The sequence below is a fragment of the Trachymyrmex cornetzi genome, unplaced genomic scaffold (assembly GCF_001594075.2).
Source record: "Trachymyrmex cornetzi isolate Tcor2-1 unplaced genomic scaffold, Tcor1.1 scaffold4, whole genome shotgun sequence".
NCBI classification, from domain to species: domain Eukaryota; kingdom Metazoa; phylum Arthropoda; class Insecta; order Hymenoptera; family Formicidae; genus Trachymyrmex; species Trachymyrmex cornetzi.
In genome coordinates, this window is record NW_017298743.1 from 242,940 (window position 1) to 260,196 (window position 17,257).

The 17,257-nt window shown below is 43.6% G+C and overlaps 1 protein-coding gene across 1 annotated transcript in view; it reads left to right on the plus strand.

Moving 5' to 3' along the window:
* Nucleotides 1-17,257, plus strand: part of tio (zinc finger domain-containing protein tiptop) — a 161,145-nt gene that overhangs the window by 140,468 nt on the left and 3,420 nt on the right. The window contains 2 exon segments of the mRNA XM_018512253.1: nt 13,671-13,914; nt 16,563-17,250. Of these exon segments, the coding sequence (XP_018367755.1) occupies nt 13,671-13,914; nt 16,563-17,250 (932 nt within the window).

Here is a 17,257-nt window from a genome sequence, read left to right on the forward strand (position 1 = left end):
AAGCGAGAGCCGTCAAGGCGAAACGAACGCGAGAGCGACGTTCGGGGCGCAAGAACGATTCGGCCACGGCGAGAAGACGAAGTTAAGGAGAGCGAGGAACGAGAAGACGAACTGCGAGCAGACGCACGGTAGAGGGGAGAAGAGAAAAGATCGAGAGGCGCACCTGTCCTTCTGTACATCAGCCGTCCGTCATCCGGGCGACAGATCGACTCTGTCGGTGCGCCGCCGTTCTCCACCTTCTCCGGCCGCTCAGCTCGTCGAGCACTCGCGGCGGAGTACCACGTGGCATCGCACTTATTTACGTTGACATAATATTTATTAGGACGGATCGGTGAGTCGGCCGTTCGCTCATTCGCGCGGCTCGCCAGCCTATTTCGGGACCGCCTTCCCTCTTTCTCGTCCGCTCGCTTCGATGGCGACGACGACGGCGACGACGACGGCGACGACGAAGACGACGACGACGACGGCGGCGACGACAACGACTGATACGTGGATGACGACGGAGTAGCCGTTTCACGAGAGACATATCCACTCTTCTTTGGGATTAAGACGCGAACTGGTCGCGCGCCTTATTTTCTTCGTGCCCGTCAAGACGCGCCGGATGCGCCGCCGCTCGCATCGCCAATTGCATCTCACATTGAATGTTCGTCACGGAAGTTTTTATTTCGGGCCGTGACGGCGATCGGACAGGCACGTCGTTGATCTACATACGTCTTATGTTACACTTTCCAACTGCGTGATAACTGCATTTCAATGTCTTCGCGAAAATAAAGCGATACTCTCCGGGTGAATTTTTGTTAATCTTCATGCCACTCTCAAGTGAAAATTATCGTTTATTTGCGTAAAGATTTTATGTCATCCGCGATATTTTAATACAAGTATCTATGCATAAATAAACACGTTCTTATAATCTTGCTTAATTAGAAATTGTAATGTCTTTACACTCGTCTAATTAAAAATTGTAACGATCAATAATCTAAATTAAAGCTATAAATATTCTTTTTACTCCAAAATTATTTGCAATCCGATTACAATTGTAATACGATTATTTCATCATCAAAATAGGTTTATTATCGAGAAAAGACGACTGTTGTTTAAACGTTTTTTGCAGTCACCAACCGACATATGTCTTCCATATGCATACTCGCGGACGCCATGCGGCGTTAACCGATTTTAACAGTTGGCGGAAATTAAATTCGCACGATACAAGCGTCAATCTCTTTTTTTTTTGTACAAATAGAGAAATTGCACAATTCGCTTACAGTTCACTCTTTGTACTTCCGTAGTACCCGGAAAGAAGAGGATATTCGTGGTTCGCGCGGTCGCAACGCCACTTCGCGAGAGGATATGACAGGGGCTGTGTAAACGTGGCGATAACCGGACGGATCGACACCAGCTGCTCTATGTTTGTTGCCGGTTCTATAAATAGGCCAGTCGGCCCTTTCTCCTCCTCGCGCTCGCGCTCCGCGCCCACCGCCCCGCCACCTTCATCCTCTTTCTCTTCCTCGCGATGCTTGAGAGATGTTACTTCGCTGACAATTATTGTTGTCACGGCCTCCGCTCCGGCAGTCGGTAACAGGACTGACACTTCGAAAGGCAGCGTGACGGAAAGCGCAAGAAAGAGCGGCGGAGGGCGAGAAGGCACCGAGCAGCACGACAGGGAGATGGGGAGAGAGAGAGAGAGAGAGGGGGGGGGGGGGGGGGGGGGGGGGAGAGGGAAGAGAAGAGTGACGGATATCGTGATGAAGGCGTCCTCCTGTCACCTTCCTCCCGCCCCCGTTCTTCACGGCGGCCTCGCCGTTCTGCGCTTGCACGGCTTCTCTCTTCGGGCCACGTCCGGTTCAAGACGCCGTCAGAATTGCGCGCGAAGGCCCAGCGGACGAAAGAAAGAATCGAATCCATATGAAATCCTATTTCTCGTAGCATCGTTCACGACAGTCGCGCCGATTTTATTCGTGATTACTACGAAAATGGTTTGATTAAATTATCGTCGATTGAGATGTCTAAAAGCGACAAAATTAATAAGATTAGCATTATCCGAAAAAGAGACGGCAAAAATAATTTTCATTATACATTAGTGTGGAAATATCCACTAAGGAGGCCTGATTCGAAGCTTTGTGGTCGGCCGCAGTGTTTCGTCCTGGTCCCACACTATTAGACTCATTAGTAAGGCGATGTAGTGTGGGACTTGCCTTAGACGCCTGGAATGAATCCAGAATGATATTCTATTTAAAGGGAATTCGCGCGGCGCGGTGCTTACGCGAACCGAGTGAGTCTCGTGGACCTCTAGTGGCGAGTCGCCACATTAGATTATTCTTCTTTACGATTTTTTACTCTTTTACGGATTTATCTTTAAAATGTTACAGTTTTCCCTCTTGAATAGATTTGTTATAATTAATTATTTCATTGATGTATTCCTTACTTCAAAACATGACATTGTTTCCACTGTGGAAACTTTCTTATTCCTATCTTATAAAGATTAAAGATTTCAGATATAAATTTATTTAAAAATATACATATATATATGTATTAGTTTAACATCTAACTTCGACCGTATTGGCGTTTCTTCGTATTCAGTTAATTTACTTAAATAAATGCTCTCTCTATTTCTAATCTTAGTATTATTTAATGATTTTACCTCTTTTATTTTACAAACAGAAAGATCCTATAACAAATATTTTCTAGTATGATGATACGAATTACTTATTCTTCTAATTTCTATATTTCAAAAACTATCGTGATTAATTAGCGCGCAACAATACAACTTTTATGTATTTTTATATGGCATGTAAGATGACAAAAATGAATCCTCCAAATCATCTTATCCGCGCCCTGAACCGACGATATTTTGAGCTTGGAAAAATCCGTTAATTTCTGTTCTCGATGGTAATATATCACGATAAGCCGCGCGACGTTGGGACGTTGTGCGTCAACGTTAAGGGTTAAAGAGAGAAATAAACGCGTCGCGATCCTCCAGTTCGGGATATTAATCGCACTCCTCACGGATCCCGACTTTCGCCTAATGCAAAACGCCGTGGGGACGGACGCTACTAACGAAGAGCGAAACGAGTTCGCGGATTTCGCCTTCCTGAGCAGCGGGAGCAGCGACGCATCGATCATCACTGTCGCCTGTTGCGCGATTGGACGGACGAACGGACGGACGGTCGGTCGGTCGGTCGGTCTTACCGGACGTGCACACCGTCCATCCATCATTCAGTCGTCGTACCTGCATCAACGGACGCATCTTCGGCGCCTCCGTGTGCGCGCGCGAGCATTAATACCATTCCACGAAGAACGCGCGAGACGATTAGCTCGATCGGTCTGCTATATTTCGGGCCGCGTCGTAAATTATTTCGCGCGGCCGCATTAAATTTATCGCGGCGATGCTCGAGACCAGTTTCGAGACGAACGAGTGCCACTTAACCGGCGACTTTTTTGCGATCGACGAGACACGATTGACGTGAGACCGAGGTTTTTCGTCCCTTTAAATCAAGCAGCAGACAGCGTGATCTAAAATTTCGAGAATTGATTTCACGCTTCAACTTCATTATAAATATATTTTTCACGAGTGAGAACGAAGCGATATTCATCACATTTGATCCATTAAATCGAACATCCATATGTCAGGGGCAAAAATAAGAGATCTAAAACGTTTAACACGCGTCCGTTTTTACCCATCTATATTTGAGTGTGACAAAATTTTGGAAACTCAAATATACTTGGCTGATTTTCACGTTATAAGCATTTTCAATTTCAATCCTCTTGGTTTGCTAATGTAACAAGATAATTTGTATCGTTGTTTGTCAGATACTCATCTAATAGCAGACGAATAAACATGTCTTCGAATTCTGCAAGAGATTAACAATACATATAATAATCTATCTCTTGTGTCAGTTATTTTCGCATATTATGCCACAGTTCCAAAAATAATCGGTAGACACAGATTTATATTATGTGCAATTTGTGGATACTTTTAATCATTGCATGAGAGAGAGAGAGAGAGAGAGAGAGAGAGAGGATGGAGGGGAGGACGGAGAGAGAAAGAGATGCCACAAAGATTAACGTCTTCGAAGAGACGAGGAGGAAACGTAGACTGACACAACGTCGAAAAATATCTTTTAGGCAGCAGGTTATTCGCCGTGTGTCGAGGAGTCTTTCCCTCGTGCGTATACACTACGCAAGGACTGTCACTAAAATATGAACGTTAATAACTCGTACACGCGTTCGAGCAACGAGTGGCATGCCTTGCCAAAACGCCAACCTTTTTTTCACGAGACACAGCTCTTGCGTCGCCGGACCTCCCTGTCCATCACTCACCGTCAAGCCCAAATGTCTTTGCTCGGTTATACCCTGATGCTCGTTTGTGTCCCTCCCCTTCACCGGGTCACTCATCATCCCGGTTCTCGTACATTTCTAACGCGCTACTGCGACGTTGGCGCGACGTCTAATCGCGCGCGGACAATCCGCATCCACGCCAGAACGAATTAATACACGAATCGAGCCGCTCATCCTTGTCACATACACGCGCAAATTGGATTAGCGAGGATATACGCCGAGAGAAAACGTGTTGAAGAAGTGAGTTTTATTCCGTTGGAATTTCGCTGAATTGCACATAACGATGAAACTGCTTCACTTATACAATTTATATTAATTTTTCTATGATATCGCAAGAGGTCGAATTATAACTCCGAGCAGAATTAAAATTATTAACAATTTTAGATGTAAACGTGGTTGAAATTAAAAACAAAACTTTTAGTGATTAGAATTATTTATGTAAAACAAAAATTTATTTATATATATAATATATATGTAGAAGATTATATCTTATCGATATAATTCTCAACATCAAATTTGCGTTTACCTGTCTATTAAAGTAAATTACCGTTAAATACATTCGCTATCTCCGTCATTAGGGGCAAATTATAGAGCATCGTGATAGTAGAAGAATTATAGCTGTTAGTTATCTTAACAAAACTTTAGATAATGATAACTCTTTAATTTTTCTTGGAAATACTGACGTAACTTATGTACGATATTATTTTGTGCACAATTTATACACAAATGTTTTTAATCAAATCGAGATATGACGATATCATTGATAAAATTATATGCGGAAGTGTTAATCTCGCAAATGTTAATTAGCCATTATACTATGATCGGCAATAGTAAATTACGAGCTATTAATGGGGAGCCTATCGATGGTGTGGATCAACGAAAGGATCGACTTTAATTTAACAGTTTATGTGCGCCATGCACATGCAGACTAACCTGCTATCATTCGATGAGAGCGCGGGCGATGTAGTGCGGGAATGATCGCCAACAGGGTGATAAAGTCCTCACGATCGGTCTCTACGATAAATAATCACTCGGTTGTGCGATGTTTTCACCCCCGCCGTGGTAATTTATCGCCACGCGTGTACGCATGCAGTTAGGCAGTCTCTATTGCCACAGATACCTCTTTAGCATTGCTCCTTATTCATCATACGCATAATAATGTTATTATGCGAGATTGATAAGTATGTTTCTCGGGATCAGGTGTGTCAGATAATAAATGCGATTTTAAGTTAAGTGGATCCTTCTTGTCAAAATGTCGAAAAATATCGTGTCGCATAAGGTGAATCGTGTAGCAAAGCTATAGGGAAATGCCAACGTATATCTTAATAAATTACGATATAAGTTCGCTGAATGATTACTAACCACCGGAAAACGACAATCGAAGCTACCGAGATTTTCGTCTAGAGACTATTGTCTGAGACTAGCTTTGGTTCATGACGAGCGCCAGTCGAATCAATGGATACCAGTCGAAGTCGCGCATAGGCAGGCGTCCTATAGACGTCAGATTTCGTAGCTCTCGGTTGAACGAAATGAAAAGCGCGAACGAAGCTCCGTGGATTGCGGCGCGTAATATTCGCGGCAGTTCGCGCGATTTTGTTACGAGGCAGCACGACAATTTCGCAGCAGAAACACCGGCTCCGGAAATCCAAGATCTCCGAGCTCGGTATTTCAAGGCGGGGGCAACTTGAAAGGGAGGCTGGAAGGCGGACGCGCGGAAGAGAGAGAGAGAGAGAGAGAGAGAGAGAGAGAGAGAGAGAGAAGAACGGGGAAAGATTTCGAGTACACGTAGAGAAGGCGACGGCAGCAGGGAAAAGCAATCGGGCGACGCGGATTCGGGGTTTTCACAGCCCTTGTCGATCGCGCGAGATTGAACGAGGCGTGTCCAAGTGCCGCGACTTCGGAATATCCGTGGAAAATTGAAGGAGAGTACGCTCTATGCGGATTCCGCTTCCAATGGACCCCGCAGCGTGACATTGCATTCGTTGATCGCTTTTTAAACGGTTAACCGATGATCTCTACGCATTCCTATATATATTTAATGCGTATACGTGACAAATCGACTCGAAGTTTTACCTGACTAATGTCGGTTTCCACCAATGTAGATTGACTCTATTCTCAGTTCACTTACTGTTTATCTTTTTAAGAATTCGAAAAAGATGAGTTATTCTACATTGATGAAAATGAGCATGAGGCTCAATTTTTTTATTTCCTGGTTAACTTGTGACTTAAATTTAATCTCACTTAACCTGATAATAAAATGTTGAAACTATGATGTTCTATCTATGATTAATCACGAGTGATTTGACAGTATGGTGACTATAAAAATTATTCACTACAAAATCATCAATTTAGACTAATTATAATTAGTGCTAATTATAACTAGAAAAATACAATTTTTACATCATTATCAGATGTCCGTTGTCACCAATGTAGATTAACTTTAAGCTCGGTTTACTTTCTCTTCATTTTTTGTTTAGTTCTAAGAATTAAAAAACGATAACAAGTAAATTGAAGTAAGATTAAAGTTAAGTTAGTGGAAATGGATATAACCTAATCACAAATTAACCAGAAAATGAAAGATTGATCGTGTCTAAGAAATACTAACGTATGAGTAGTTTAGGTCCAGATGAGTAGTTCAGTCCCTAAAGTGAAATTTTAGTATGTATTTACACGGGATAAATTTCAGTCAGAGAATTAGTTGCAAAATGATATTGATTTCAAAACTGATAATCGCATTTAAAAAACTATTTTTTAAATCATTTTTGTAACTTCAAGTATTGGTATCTCTCATTTATTTGGACATTTATCCTAATCTTAATCGCACTTTTCTACTTACATTTTTAATAGACGCGAGCCATCAATGTCATTAGCAATTTCTTTTGATGGACCATCTCGGGAATTATACATATAGATGTAGAATCTGATCGGGGTACATCGTTTACGATGGCGTGAGTAGCAGCGAAGGAACGCAGCAATGGTTCATAGTGGAAGGGGAAATTCGACAGACTGATGGAGTGAGTGTTGACTTAGGATAACAGTCGCCTCATCAGTCAATCAGTCAGGTAGACAACGGTAGGAAGGTACTCCGTCTTCGGTTGGAGCCTGTCGTCTTGTTCTGTTCACGTCGTCCTAAAGAACACCTAAGTGAGTCACGAATCTGACCACCTGACATTCGAGGGACTTAAGATCGAGGGCCAAAATGAAAAAAAAAAAAAAAGAAAGTAGGATGAGTCTGAAGGGATCGAATGCTAAAGAAGTCCGTTTGTGGTCTTCGATACCAAGTGCATTGATCTAATTCCTCAGATGTTCCTTGATGCATCTTCTTGAAGCCATATCGAGAGTGAATAGTTGGAAGTTTAATTTTCATTAAAGATGCACATTTTTCCTTTTAAGTTAAAATTGTGACCTCTGTTATTCGAATAAATTTACATTGAATAACGATTGAATAATGATTACATTGAATAAATAATTTGGTCTCATTTTTTAATGTATACAAGTGTGACGCTTAATAAATTAAGATTCGAACGTAACAACAGTTTTCGAATATTTTATATTATTTATTATGCATGAATATTAGACTAGAGAAAATTATGCTAATCGACTATATTCCTCTGTTTCATAACAATTTTTATTTAGTTCATTTGCAATGGTATTTAAAATACATGTTACACGTCACTCCAAGAATATCTTATAATCGTCCTTGCTCTCAAACTCTCGAAACAAGAATGATATTCTTCTGGGCTCGGAGCGCGACCCTCCCGATCGATCTGAAAAATCTGGATCATCACTTGAGGAAGTCGTAAATCAACGTCTTGTATCTCTCGAATACGGATTGAGTATGAGGCTTTCAAAGCCGGTTGCTCCGAGAGAAGGAGGAATCGCGGAGTTTGCGCGAGGGGGAGGGAGAGGGAAGCGAAAGAGACACGGAAAGAAGGACAGAAGGCACGCGCGAGGGAGAGAGGAAGAGACGCGGAGGAAGGAGAAAACGGATTCACCCGTCAGTCACTCTCTGGCAGACCGCGAGAGAATCACAATGCGAGGCCTCCCTCTTCTCGCCGTCCCTCTTCGTCCTTCTGTCCGCCCGTCCGTTCGTCCGTCTGTCTGCCTGTCCATCCGTTCGTCTCTTCGTCTGCCTCCTGTCACTCTCCCCGCCAGCCTTCCGACGGTTCTCGCATCAGAAATTCATCTCCTCTCCTGTCCTCCTCCGGGTTCTCCTTTTGTTCCTTCCCTGCCGCCGCAGCCGCCGGCTTGTTATTATGTACTGTTTTATTGCCAGAACGTTGCTAAAGTTCGACCCGGTTACTTGCCCCGGCGTGGCGTCATTGCTGCCTTAAGAGAGAGAAAGAGAGTATACGAAGGAGATAGAAAGATCCGCGCCTCCCCGGGATATTCGCCGAGATAACCGTGCGCGAGTAGTACTACTTATCAAAGATCCGTCTCGGAAGGCGTCCCAGCAACTTCGCTCGGCCGTCCCGACGTGGAAGAGACGAGAAATTAACTTCGTGCACCATGAAGTCGGGCGGCTCTCTCGCAAAGATCTTTTCTGATGTACGCAGCTCTACATTCTAACACGGTGGTTATGTAATTACCGGTATCCACTGACGGCCTGTCTGACAATGAGAGACAGAGTAAAGACCGGCGAATGCTCATATACGTAGCAGCCTCCACACGGTTGATTGTGAATGTCTAGTACATCGAATCGATAGATACAAAGTTATTTCCAAAGAAAGATTTTTTTCTGTGCGATACATCATACTTTATCTAGATTTTAAAGCGACTGATATAGTTTAGTATTTCACAAAATAATGAATTAGATTATCAATCAATATTTGAGAGAGAATTTTTAGTAACTTGAATAGATTTTTTAAGATATGTTATATATATTGTAATATTTTGATTTTACATTTATATTGTATTTTTGTTCTAATTATGCTTTTAATCGCATCAAGTTGTGTCTACAATGTATATCATGTTTACAGAAAAAATACTCGGCTATCTTACTCGCTTTAAAAGCTGCCGCTCTGCATATCAGATTGCTTACAAACAATTAAACAGACACCTTGTATTATAAATTTTCTTACTGGATGAACGTTCGGCGTAGATGCTAATTACAAGTAAACCTAACTGATTTAGCGCGTTGATTGCGCGTAAATCACTAAAGTACACAAGCTGACACTAGTGCGGATGCCTATGAACGCTAAAATTTACGCCTTACTCACGGCCGCAATTTATGAACATGCACTAAAGGATCCTTGTCTTAACACCTTATTTTTCGTTCTGCCATTTGTAAGGCTTACCGCATTTCATCTTGGCGACTCGTTCCGCCTTCGTACGTCTAAGAATGACAAATCGTTTTCCGGAAGAATGACCTTAAAAGAATACGTTCAAAAATTGACGGAAAATAATCTGTTTTATTCTTGGTTTTAAAAGACATTATATTATATCGCATTGCAAAAGTTTATGTCAAAGTAAATTAGATTGTAATTAAATCTAGGTAATTTTTGCAATAAATTATTTACAGGTTTTTAGGATGCTTATTAGCATTAACTGTATCATTAAATTGTTTGTCAAGTTTAATTTATTACTATTCTAGTTTTAGTTTAGGGTTGCGTTTCAAGATCGACAATAATTTTTGGCAGTTTACGTAACTGGATATAAGAATAAATTCACAATGAAATATTATTTAATTAAGCACTAAGATCCAGCTCAGATCAATAAAGTCTTCTTGTTACTTAAATCGAGATAGTTATGAATTAAGGAATATATCTATTTGCTAAAATATCTTTCTGTATATTCGATAAGCATTATTAAATAAATTACGGTTTGCTTATAAAATATAATGAAATACAAATAATATTTATCTTAAGTTTTATTTTATTTTTGAAATTCTTTTGATAGATTATAATTTTTTTTATAATTTGCAATAATGGAATTTATTTGTATACATCAAAAATGATTAATATTTCTCTGTGATCTTAACGCAATTAATTAAAACCGATATACTTTTCTTTCACAATACTCGCTTAAAGCTTCGCATATAAAGGCTCGGGATTTATCAGCAATTAGCAACTGCCGATCGTCCATACGAATAGCGAGCGTGACTAGCTCAGTTGTTCGATTCTTACGACTAGATCCTTACGACTAGCGGTCAGGATAGCTAATACTGTCGCGGTACCAATACCAGTTAGTACATCGCCAACATGTGTAGCCAATATATGCAGGTGTCTGCTATCTATATCCGTAACTCGTATGCAGGTTCGTCGTAAAGGTGGGCAAGGAGAGACACGACAAAGGGGCAAGAGGGGAAGATAGAGAATGCGCAGCGACACACATTTGTAAAAGAAGAGAGAGAGAGAGAATGTGCAGAAAAGTCAAGCAGAGATCGTAACGGGTTTGAAAGCGGATGCTTCGCCGATAAGACTAATTATTGTTCTGGACCAAGAGTCGTAGGCGGGCTATTGGTGCAGAACCATCGCCATCGTAGATAGCGCGACCCGCTCTCGGCATAGCGCAGGCCGCTAATACACTTACACTGCACTTCTTTTCTAACGTGCAGCGGTTCGGGTGAATCAAGGACAGGAGGAGCCGGATATCGGTCGGTAGCATCTCGCCGAGTGTCAAGACTCGGCCGCTTTTAAGCTCGGTACGCCACGCTCCACGTTCTCGAAGCGTATCTTACCGGCAGGCTATGTCCGGGATGCGCAACTCGGTGCGGTCCTTGTTAGCGGCCTGCCAATAGCCCCGCACGAACTGTGCTCGTGCGAGCATTTGCATCCTACTGAGCCCGACGTCGACATCCGATCGATCTCGATCGCCGGTGGAATATTTTCGTCGCGGAACCATCAATGACCTTTGTCATTACGATTGAGTCGGGAGTTGGTATTCTACTAAATTATCCAAATCCTGTGACTTCGATATAATAAACAATTAAAATAAATATAATAATATATAATATAAAAAATATAATATAATATAAAGTATAATATAAAAGATAATAAACAAGTCGTCAGAATATATTTTATTTCTTTTAAACAAATTAAGCTTTAAAGGACAAGAGAGGTTTTGTAATTTTTATAGCTTTTCCTCAAGTAAGATTTATTACGATTTGTTATGAAACAGTGTTACTTTGAAACAAGAAATACAAAAATAATGAAATATAATAATTTTTATAATTCATTATTTCGTTGTATTTCTTGCATTAAAATATGATACTGTTTCGACATCATTATAGTGGTTTTCCCGTCTTTAAAAGTTAAACAAAGCATTAAATCATACTGAATCAATTACATTAAATAAAGGGTTTTGCCTTTCTGATGAATGCTTATGAATAATGATTCTTCTGATGTAATTGTCGCACGCGTGTACGTATGAAGATCGTATCAAAATGCCATTCGCTGCTTCCGGGAACAGTCGTTGAACGGTCGTTGAAGTCTCTGGCTGGAGATGAAGATGGTGCAGTGCTGACGGTCACGATTGAAATTTTGAAACAATACCTCTTCAAATCCAGCTATCATGTACAAGTGGGTGGGGAGGGTTAGAAATGAACGGCACGCAAATAGATTGCATGGATTTGCGATCAAGCGCCCGAAGGGGGGCCCCCGGAAGGGTAGAAGACGGACCATGCTCGTAGCGGGCGGGGCTGCCCGCCGGTGGTCCGCCCGTTTGGTTCCTCGACTTCTTGCATTCCCCTCTTCGATACGCGCCTGGATCTGAGCGATCCTCCGAGAGGTCCTCCTTTTATCTCCTCTCGTCGTCGCCCCGTCGTTCTCTCCATAGTCGTGCACCTTCTCGCCGTCCTACGGCTGGTCCCAACCGGATCGGCCGGCCAGTCGCTTCCATCGAATGGTCCGCGCTGAGGCACCAGAGAATCGCTCCCGGTAGAGAGACAATGGACAATGGGGACATAAATCTGCGTAATTAGTTGCTGATGCACCCGCGGATCAATGTGCGATCTCCTTTCTCTCCCTCTTCCGTAGCCTGTCCGCGAACAAACGATCGTTTGGTTGGTCACTCGGCAAAGTAGGACGGTGCTCCTGGTTGTCCCCACCCTCTATGAGGGGAGGTGAGCTGACCATCTTCCGCTCTCGCCCTGCTCTCGCTTGGCTTGGCGATTGCTCGTGACCGAGGACACGGCACTCCCTTCTTCAGAGAGGACATGCCGGGAGCAAGATGGCGACTAGGAAGATTCCGTTGGCACTGAGTATTCACGTCCAGATCTATCAAGTGTAGCTTACTTTCGTATAGACAACCGTACGATAGTAATATAATGAGATGGTTTAATATATGCGTGGTATATTCGAATCATGAATACACGGTTAGAATTATCAGATATGACACAATGTGGAATTTCTGGATAAAATTTACGCAACGCAATTTCCTTCCATAAATGTTTATTGATCTTAGATCAGGTTATGTTCTTTGCACAGTCGCAAAGCGACAGTTCCGCCGTTCATTACCAAGGGTTCAAATGGAAACGATTTGATTAAAACTCATAATGCAGATGATGGAACTCCTTGTCCCGCCACACAATACCTCGTCGTCGACGACGTCGACGTATCCGACATAGCTCGCATTTTCTCTTTCTTCGTCTCCCTCTTGGGCGTCGTATTCGTCGTTGTCGTCGTCGCCATCGTCGTCGTCGTCGTCGCCGTCGTCGTCGTCGTCGTCGTCGTCGTCGTTGCTGTCGTCGCGAAAGGCTGATAAATGAACCGATAGTGCCATTGTGTTACTCGCCATCTAAACCTTTATATCACTCCTAGGTACTTAGCTTCGTCATTTCTCAGTATCTCCACTCTTAGGTCGTACGTTCTTCTCTGCTCTTCTATCAAGATACGGCGGGTGACAGAAGGATTTGATTCGCGTCCTACATCAACGATCTCCACGCAGAAAAGACGATGCACGATGTCGTCAACTGATATGTATTTGTGTCCGATTTTTTGATTTCTAAATTGCTTGGCAATACATAAGTATATCCTGCAATACAAGTTTGCTTGCTTGTCACCCGAGATTATACTGACAGGGAGAAGTATTTTCCTCCTAGTAACGATACAGTTGTGTATCGTATTTTTCAAACTCAACATCTTATCCGCAAGTGTAATAGAAAATTTGCCGATGGATCAATGAGATATCTAGATTGCTAAAGCGACATAACTACTTATATTCCGTTATACAAGTGGCAAAACACATCAATGAAATATTCGTTATACAGGCATTTAATAGAAATGTAACAGCACGTCGTTATTTTATAAGATGTGGCATGTTAATGGAGTAGCCATTTCTTGTTAAATTACGATTGATCTAATCTACTAATCCGCTATTTTACTTATTTGTTTCAGGGGAGGACGGCGTCGAAGGCTCTGCGCCCGGTACGGACCTCCAAGGCGAGGAGGGCGATTGCGTTGACGAGGATGGCCCTATTAGCCCCAGCGAGCGGGGCTGCGCGCCCGCTGCGAAGGAGGACGAGGATGCCGAGGGAACGGACGAAGAGGATGACGAGGAGGCATCGCCACCTACACCTCCACCTTCCGCCACCTCAAGGTTAAACCCGACTATCCTGCGAGATACGGGACCTCCGGATAGGTGAATTTTGCATCTATAATTTTTTATCCACGCATAATTGAAGACCTTACTACACCAAAGATTAAGAACACGGATTAATCCACAACGTAGCCATATGATATTGGTGAAAATGGATCACCAGCTCTTCAGTCATTTTTTACGGTTTTTTCAAAATGTCGGTTAGTTTACTGTTGTGATAAGATCTTCAATTGATGTTCTGTCTATATAACTACTGTCTTAATAATTACTGAGAAAAGCAATCACAATATGCATCAAAAAGAAACAGATACGCATTTCTCCATAGGATAAGTCGGTAAATGTTGATGGAGATAATTATTGAAACCTGAAAGACTTGATTATGTGTGTCAAGAACTTAAAAAAGCTTCTGTCGATATACAGTAATGACCAGAAACATCACACGTGTTAGCTAAAACGAGTTGTTGGACGAGTAATGACAACTTTTATTCGCACTTTCTCAGTAGCTATTTATATATCCATATTAACTTTCTTTGGTCTTCCTTATCACACTTGTATAAGTCGTGTAGATCTCCGTACATTTATATTCATGATATTTTTAAATTATTATTTTCAAAAAAATTAAGCAAAAAAGTTATTTGTAAATCTTTCTTTTAGGCAGTGGTTTTTGAGCTATAAAGATTTAAATATAGTTAATTGACTACATTTAGCTCATTCGCACTCGCATTACTACACATATGACTCAAAATGGCCGTCTAAATATAGCTTGTAAAATTGGTCATATTTAAAACATTATTAGTTCAAAAATTACTGCTATAAAATTTAGAAATAACTTTTTTACTTAACTTTTCAAGAATATTTTTTGCCATATTATTTTAATTCGCGAATTTTGGAATACCCTATGTATATATATCTCTCTGTCCACGTGTCTCCACGTATCTCCACGTGTCTCTTCGTGCCGAGGAGACACGTGGGTGTTACGTCCGCGAAGAAAGGAACACTCGACGTCAAGCGTTAGCCGTGCGAGGCAGCGGCCTGTACAAATCAGCCGCAGATAGCCGCGCGAGTGACGCTTCGGTGCAAATCACCTACGACGGTCGTAGCAGCGACGCGTAATGGCGAGCATAAAGTCGGAGGCTCGTACCTAAATTTCATTTGACGTTGTCTGCCGGCGCACTCATTAGCCGGTGCTTTATCCGAGCGTAAAGGCTCCTTATAATAAAGCGTTTAAATCATCGCGAGTCGCGCCGACGCGACACCACGATCTTTTTGATGTTTGCCGTCGTCGGGAGTCCCTCGTGTGTACACGAGGCACGTCGTTGTTTAAGAGCAACAAATCGTCACGAGGTCTCTTTCATAAATACATGTATGCGCGAGGTAAGCGTCGGGCGGCGAGGGTTAAGTGGTAACGGAACAAGCGGGTGAGCGGGCGAGCGGGCGAGCGAGCGGGCGAGGCCCCGGATAGGGATAAATAAGCCGGTGTCGGAGTTGATATCGGTGTCTGCCGCGCGCGACGTCACACGGCTAATAGAGATAGGCACGTGTTACACATCGTCCCACACCGACGATGCCCCACTAGCAGGCGCTGCCTCCTAACCGGGGGCGGCAGTGGCGCTCCCGCCCCCCCGTACACCCGCGCCGTCCCGCCAGCCCCCAAAAACTTCCCCTGCATGCGTGGCAGCGGTCCCCTTTCATCTCGCGGCACGCATTCGGCATTCAGTCAGGAACAGTCAGTTACGAGCGAGCCGTCGACAGGCCTGGAACGTCGCCGCGCTGCGCACACATCGCGCGTCGAGGCTCGCACAATCCATTACAACGTTCTATAATCGTTCCGACCACGTGCTCCCTTCCGACAGTCGATCCTCGTGCGCGTTGATGACGTTGCGACAGGTATCGATCGCTTCTGCACACTCGACAACTTCGACCAATCCGCGCGGTTTTTGTCGCGAGCTGGATGACTAACGTTCATCGGTGGAGCGTGCAATTAATCGTAATTTGTCCATGATCGGAGCTCCGTTACCTCGCGAGCGTTACGTTGTATTCACGTATTTGTGATCGTGCGTGAGTCGAGGATTCGTAGCAGCGATGTAAACGCGCGTATTTTAAGGTCGACAAATAACGCATCGCGTAGCATGGTGTATTTTCGTTCTCCATATCGATAATAATCTGTCGCATCTTGTCGCAATGTCCGTCGCATTTACATTTACAAGATACGCTCCTGTGTGTTGTGTGCATTTCGCGTGTACACACTAGCACGACAGACATTTTCATGCGTGAGTTATCCATCGCTGTTGCCATCGTTGCAACGTCTCTAGGCTCTATTTATCACGCGAGCCTTTTTTCCATTTATTTCTACCGATGATTCCGGGTATCCGTCGTTCTCATCATATAATACCGCGAAAGCTGTTTGCGTAGTAATTTCTATGGCGGACGCTTATGAAATATTAACGTCACGGCGTCACCTGCGTTATGCTGTGGTGCTCGCGGATCGGTTACAAGAAAATTATCGTGCGATTATCATGATTAATGACCACTGCCTGACTGCAAACGTTTCGTACTTTTACGCCAAGCTCCGATAAGATTCATTTCATCCATCATAGCCACACTTCGAATCCTAGAGAGATCTTGAAGAGAGGTACGTGTATTCACTCGTACTCGAAAATTATAGCGCTCGATATCGTTTACAATTTCAGGGAGCCAATGAGTCCGCGCTGTCCCTCGAGAGATTCTCGGGAATCATCCGGTCCGGCGACCGGAAGTCCCCCACCACCTGCTACCAGGAGCAGCGCGAGCCCAGTCAGTCCAAGTAGTATCGTGCCTCTACCCCTTGGAACTCACTCCCTGCTACCACCCCACTCGGCAGCGGTCATGGCGGCGTATCTGCAACAAACCCATCAACGTCTCCTCCTCGGCCACTCGCCGTTATCACGTGGCTCGGTGTCGCCGCTGGTTTCCTCCTCGTGTTCGCCACCAGCCGCCACCCCTGGCCTCTTGGTGTCACCTACCAGCGTCGGAGATATTTCGCCGTCAGCGACACCCCTGCCGGCTGTGTTAGACTTTAGCACGAGAAAGACGTCCTCGATTGAAGAAGACGAGGAGGAACAGATATTAAATCTCAGCAAACCACCTACGCCGTCTTCTTCGACGGAGACGAACAATGGTCCGTTGGATCTTTCGGTATCCAGCAGGAAACGACCTGGTTCGGAAGATTCGCCGCCGCCGCCACCTCGCAAGTCATCAAGACTGGGTTCCACGACAAGTTCCACGAGCCATCAGGAAACAGCACCAGGAGTTGCGCCATCAGGTTTCGGTAGACCCCCCGTGGTTTCTCCCTGGACGTCGCCGGTGGTGGCCACGCACTTTCCGTACTTCGCCGCAGCAGTAGCGG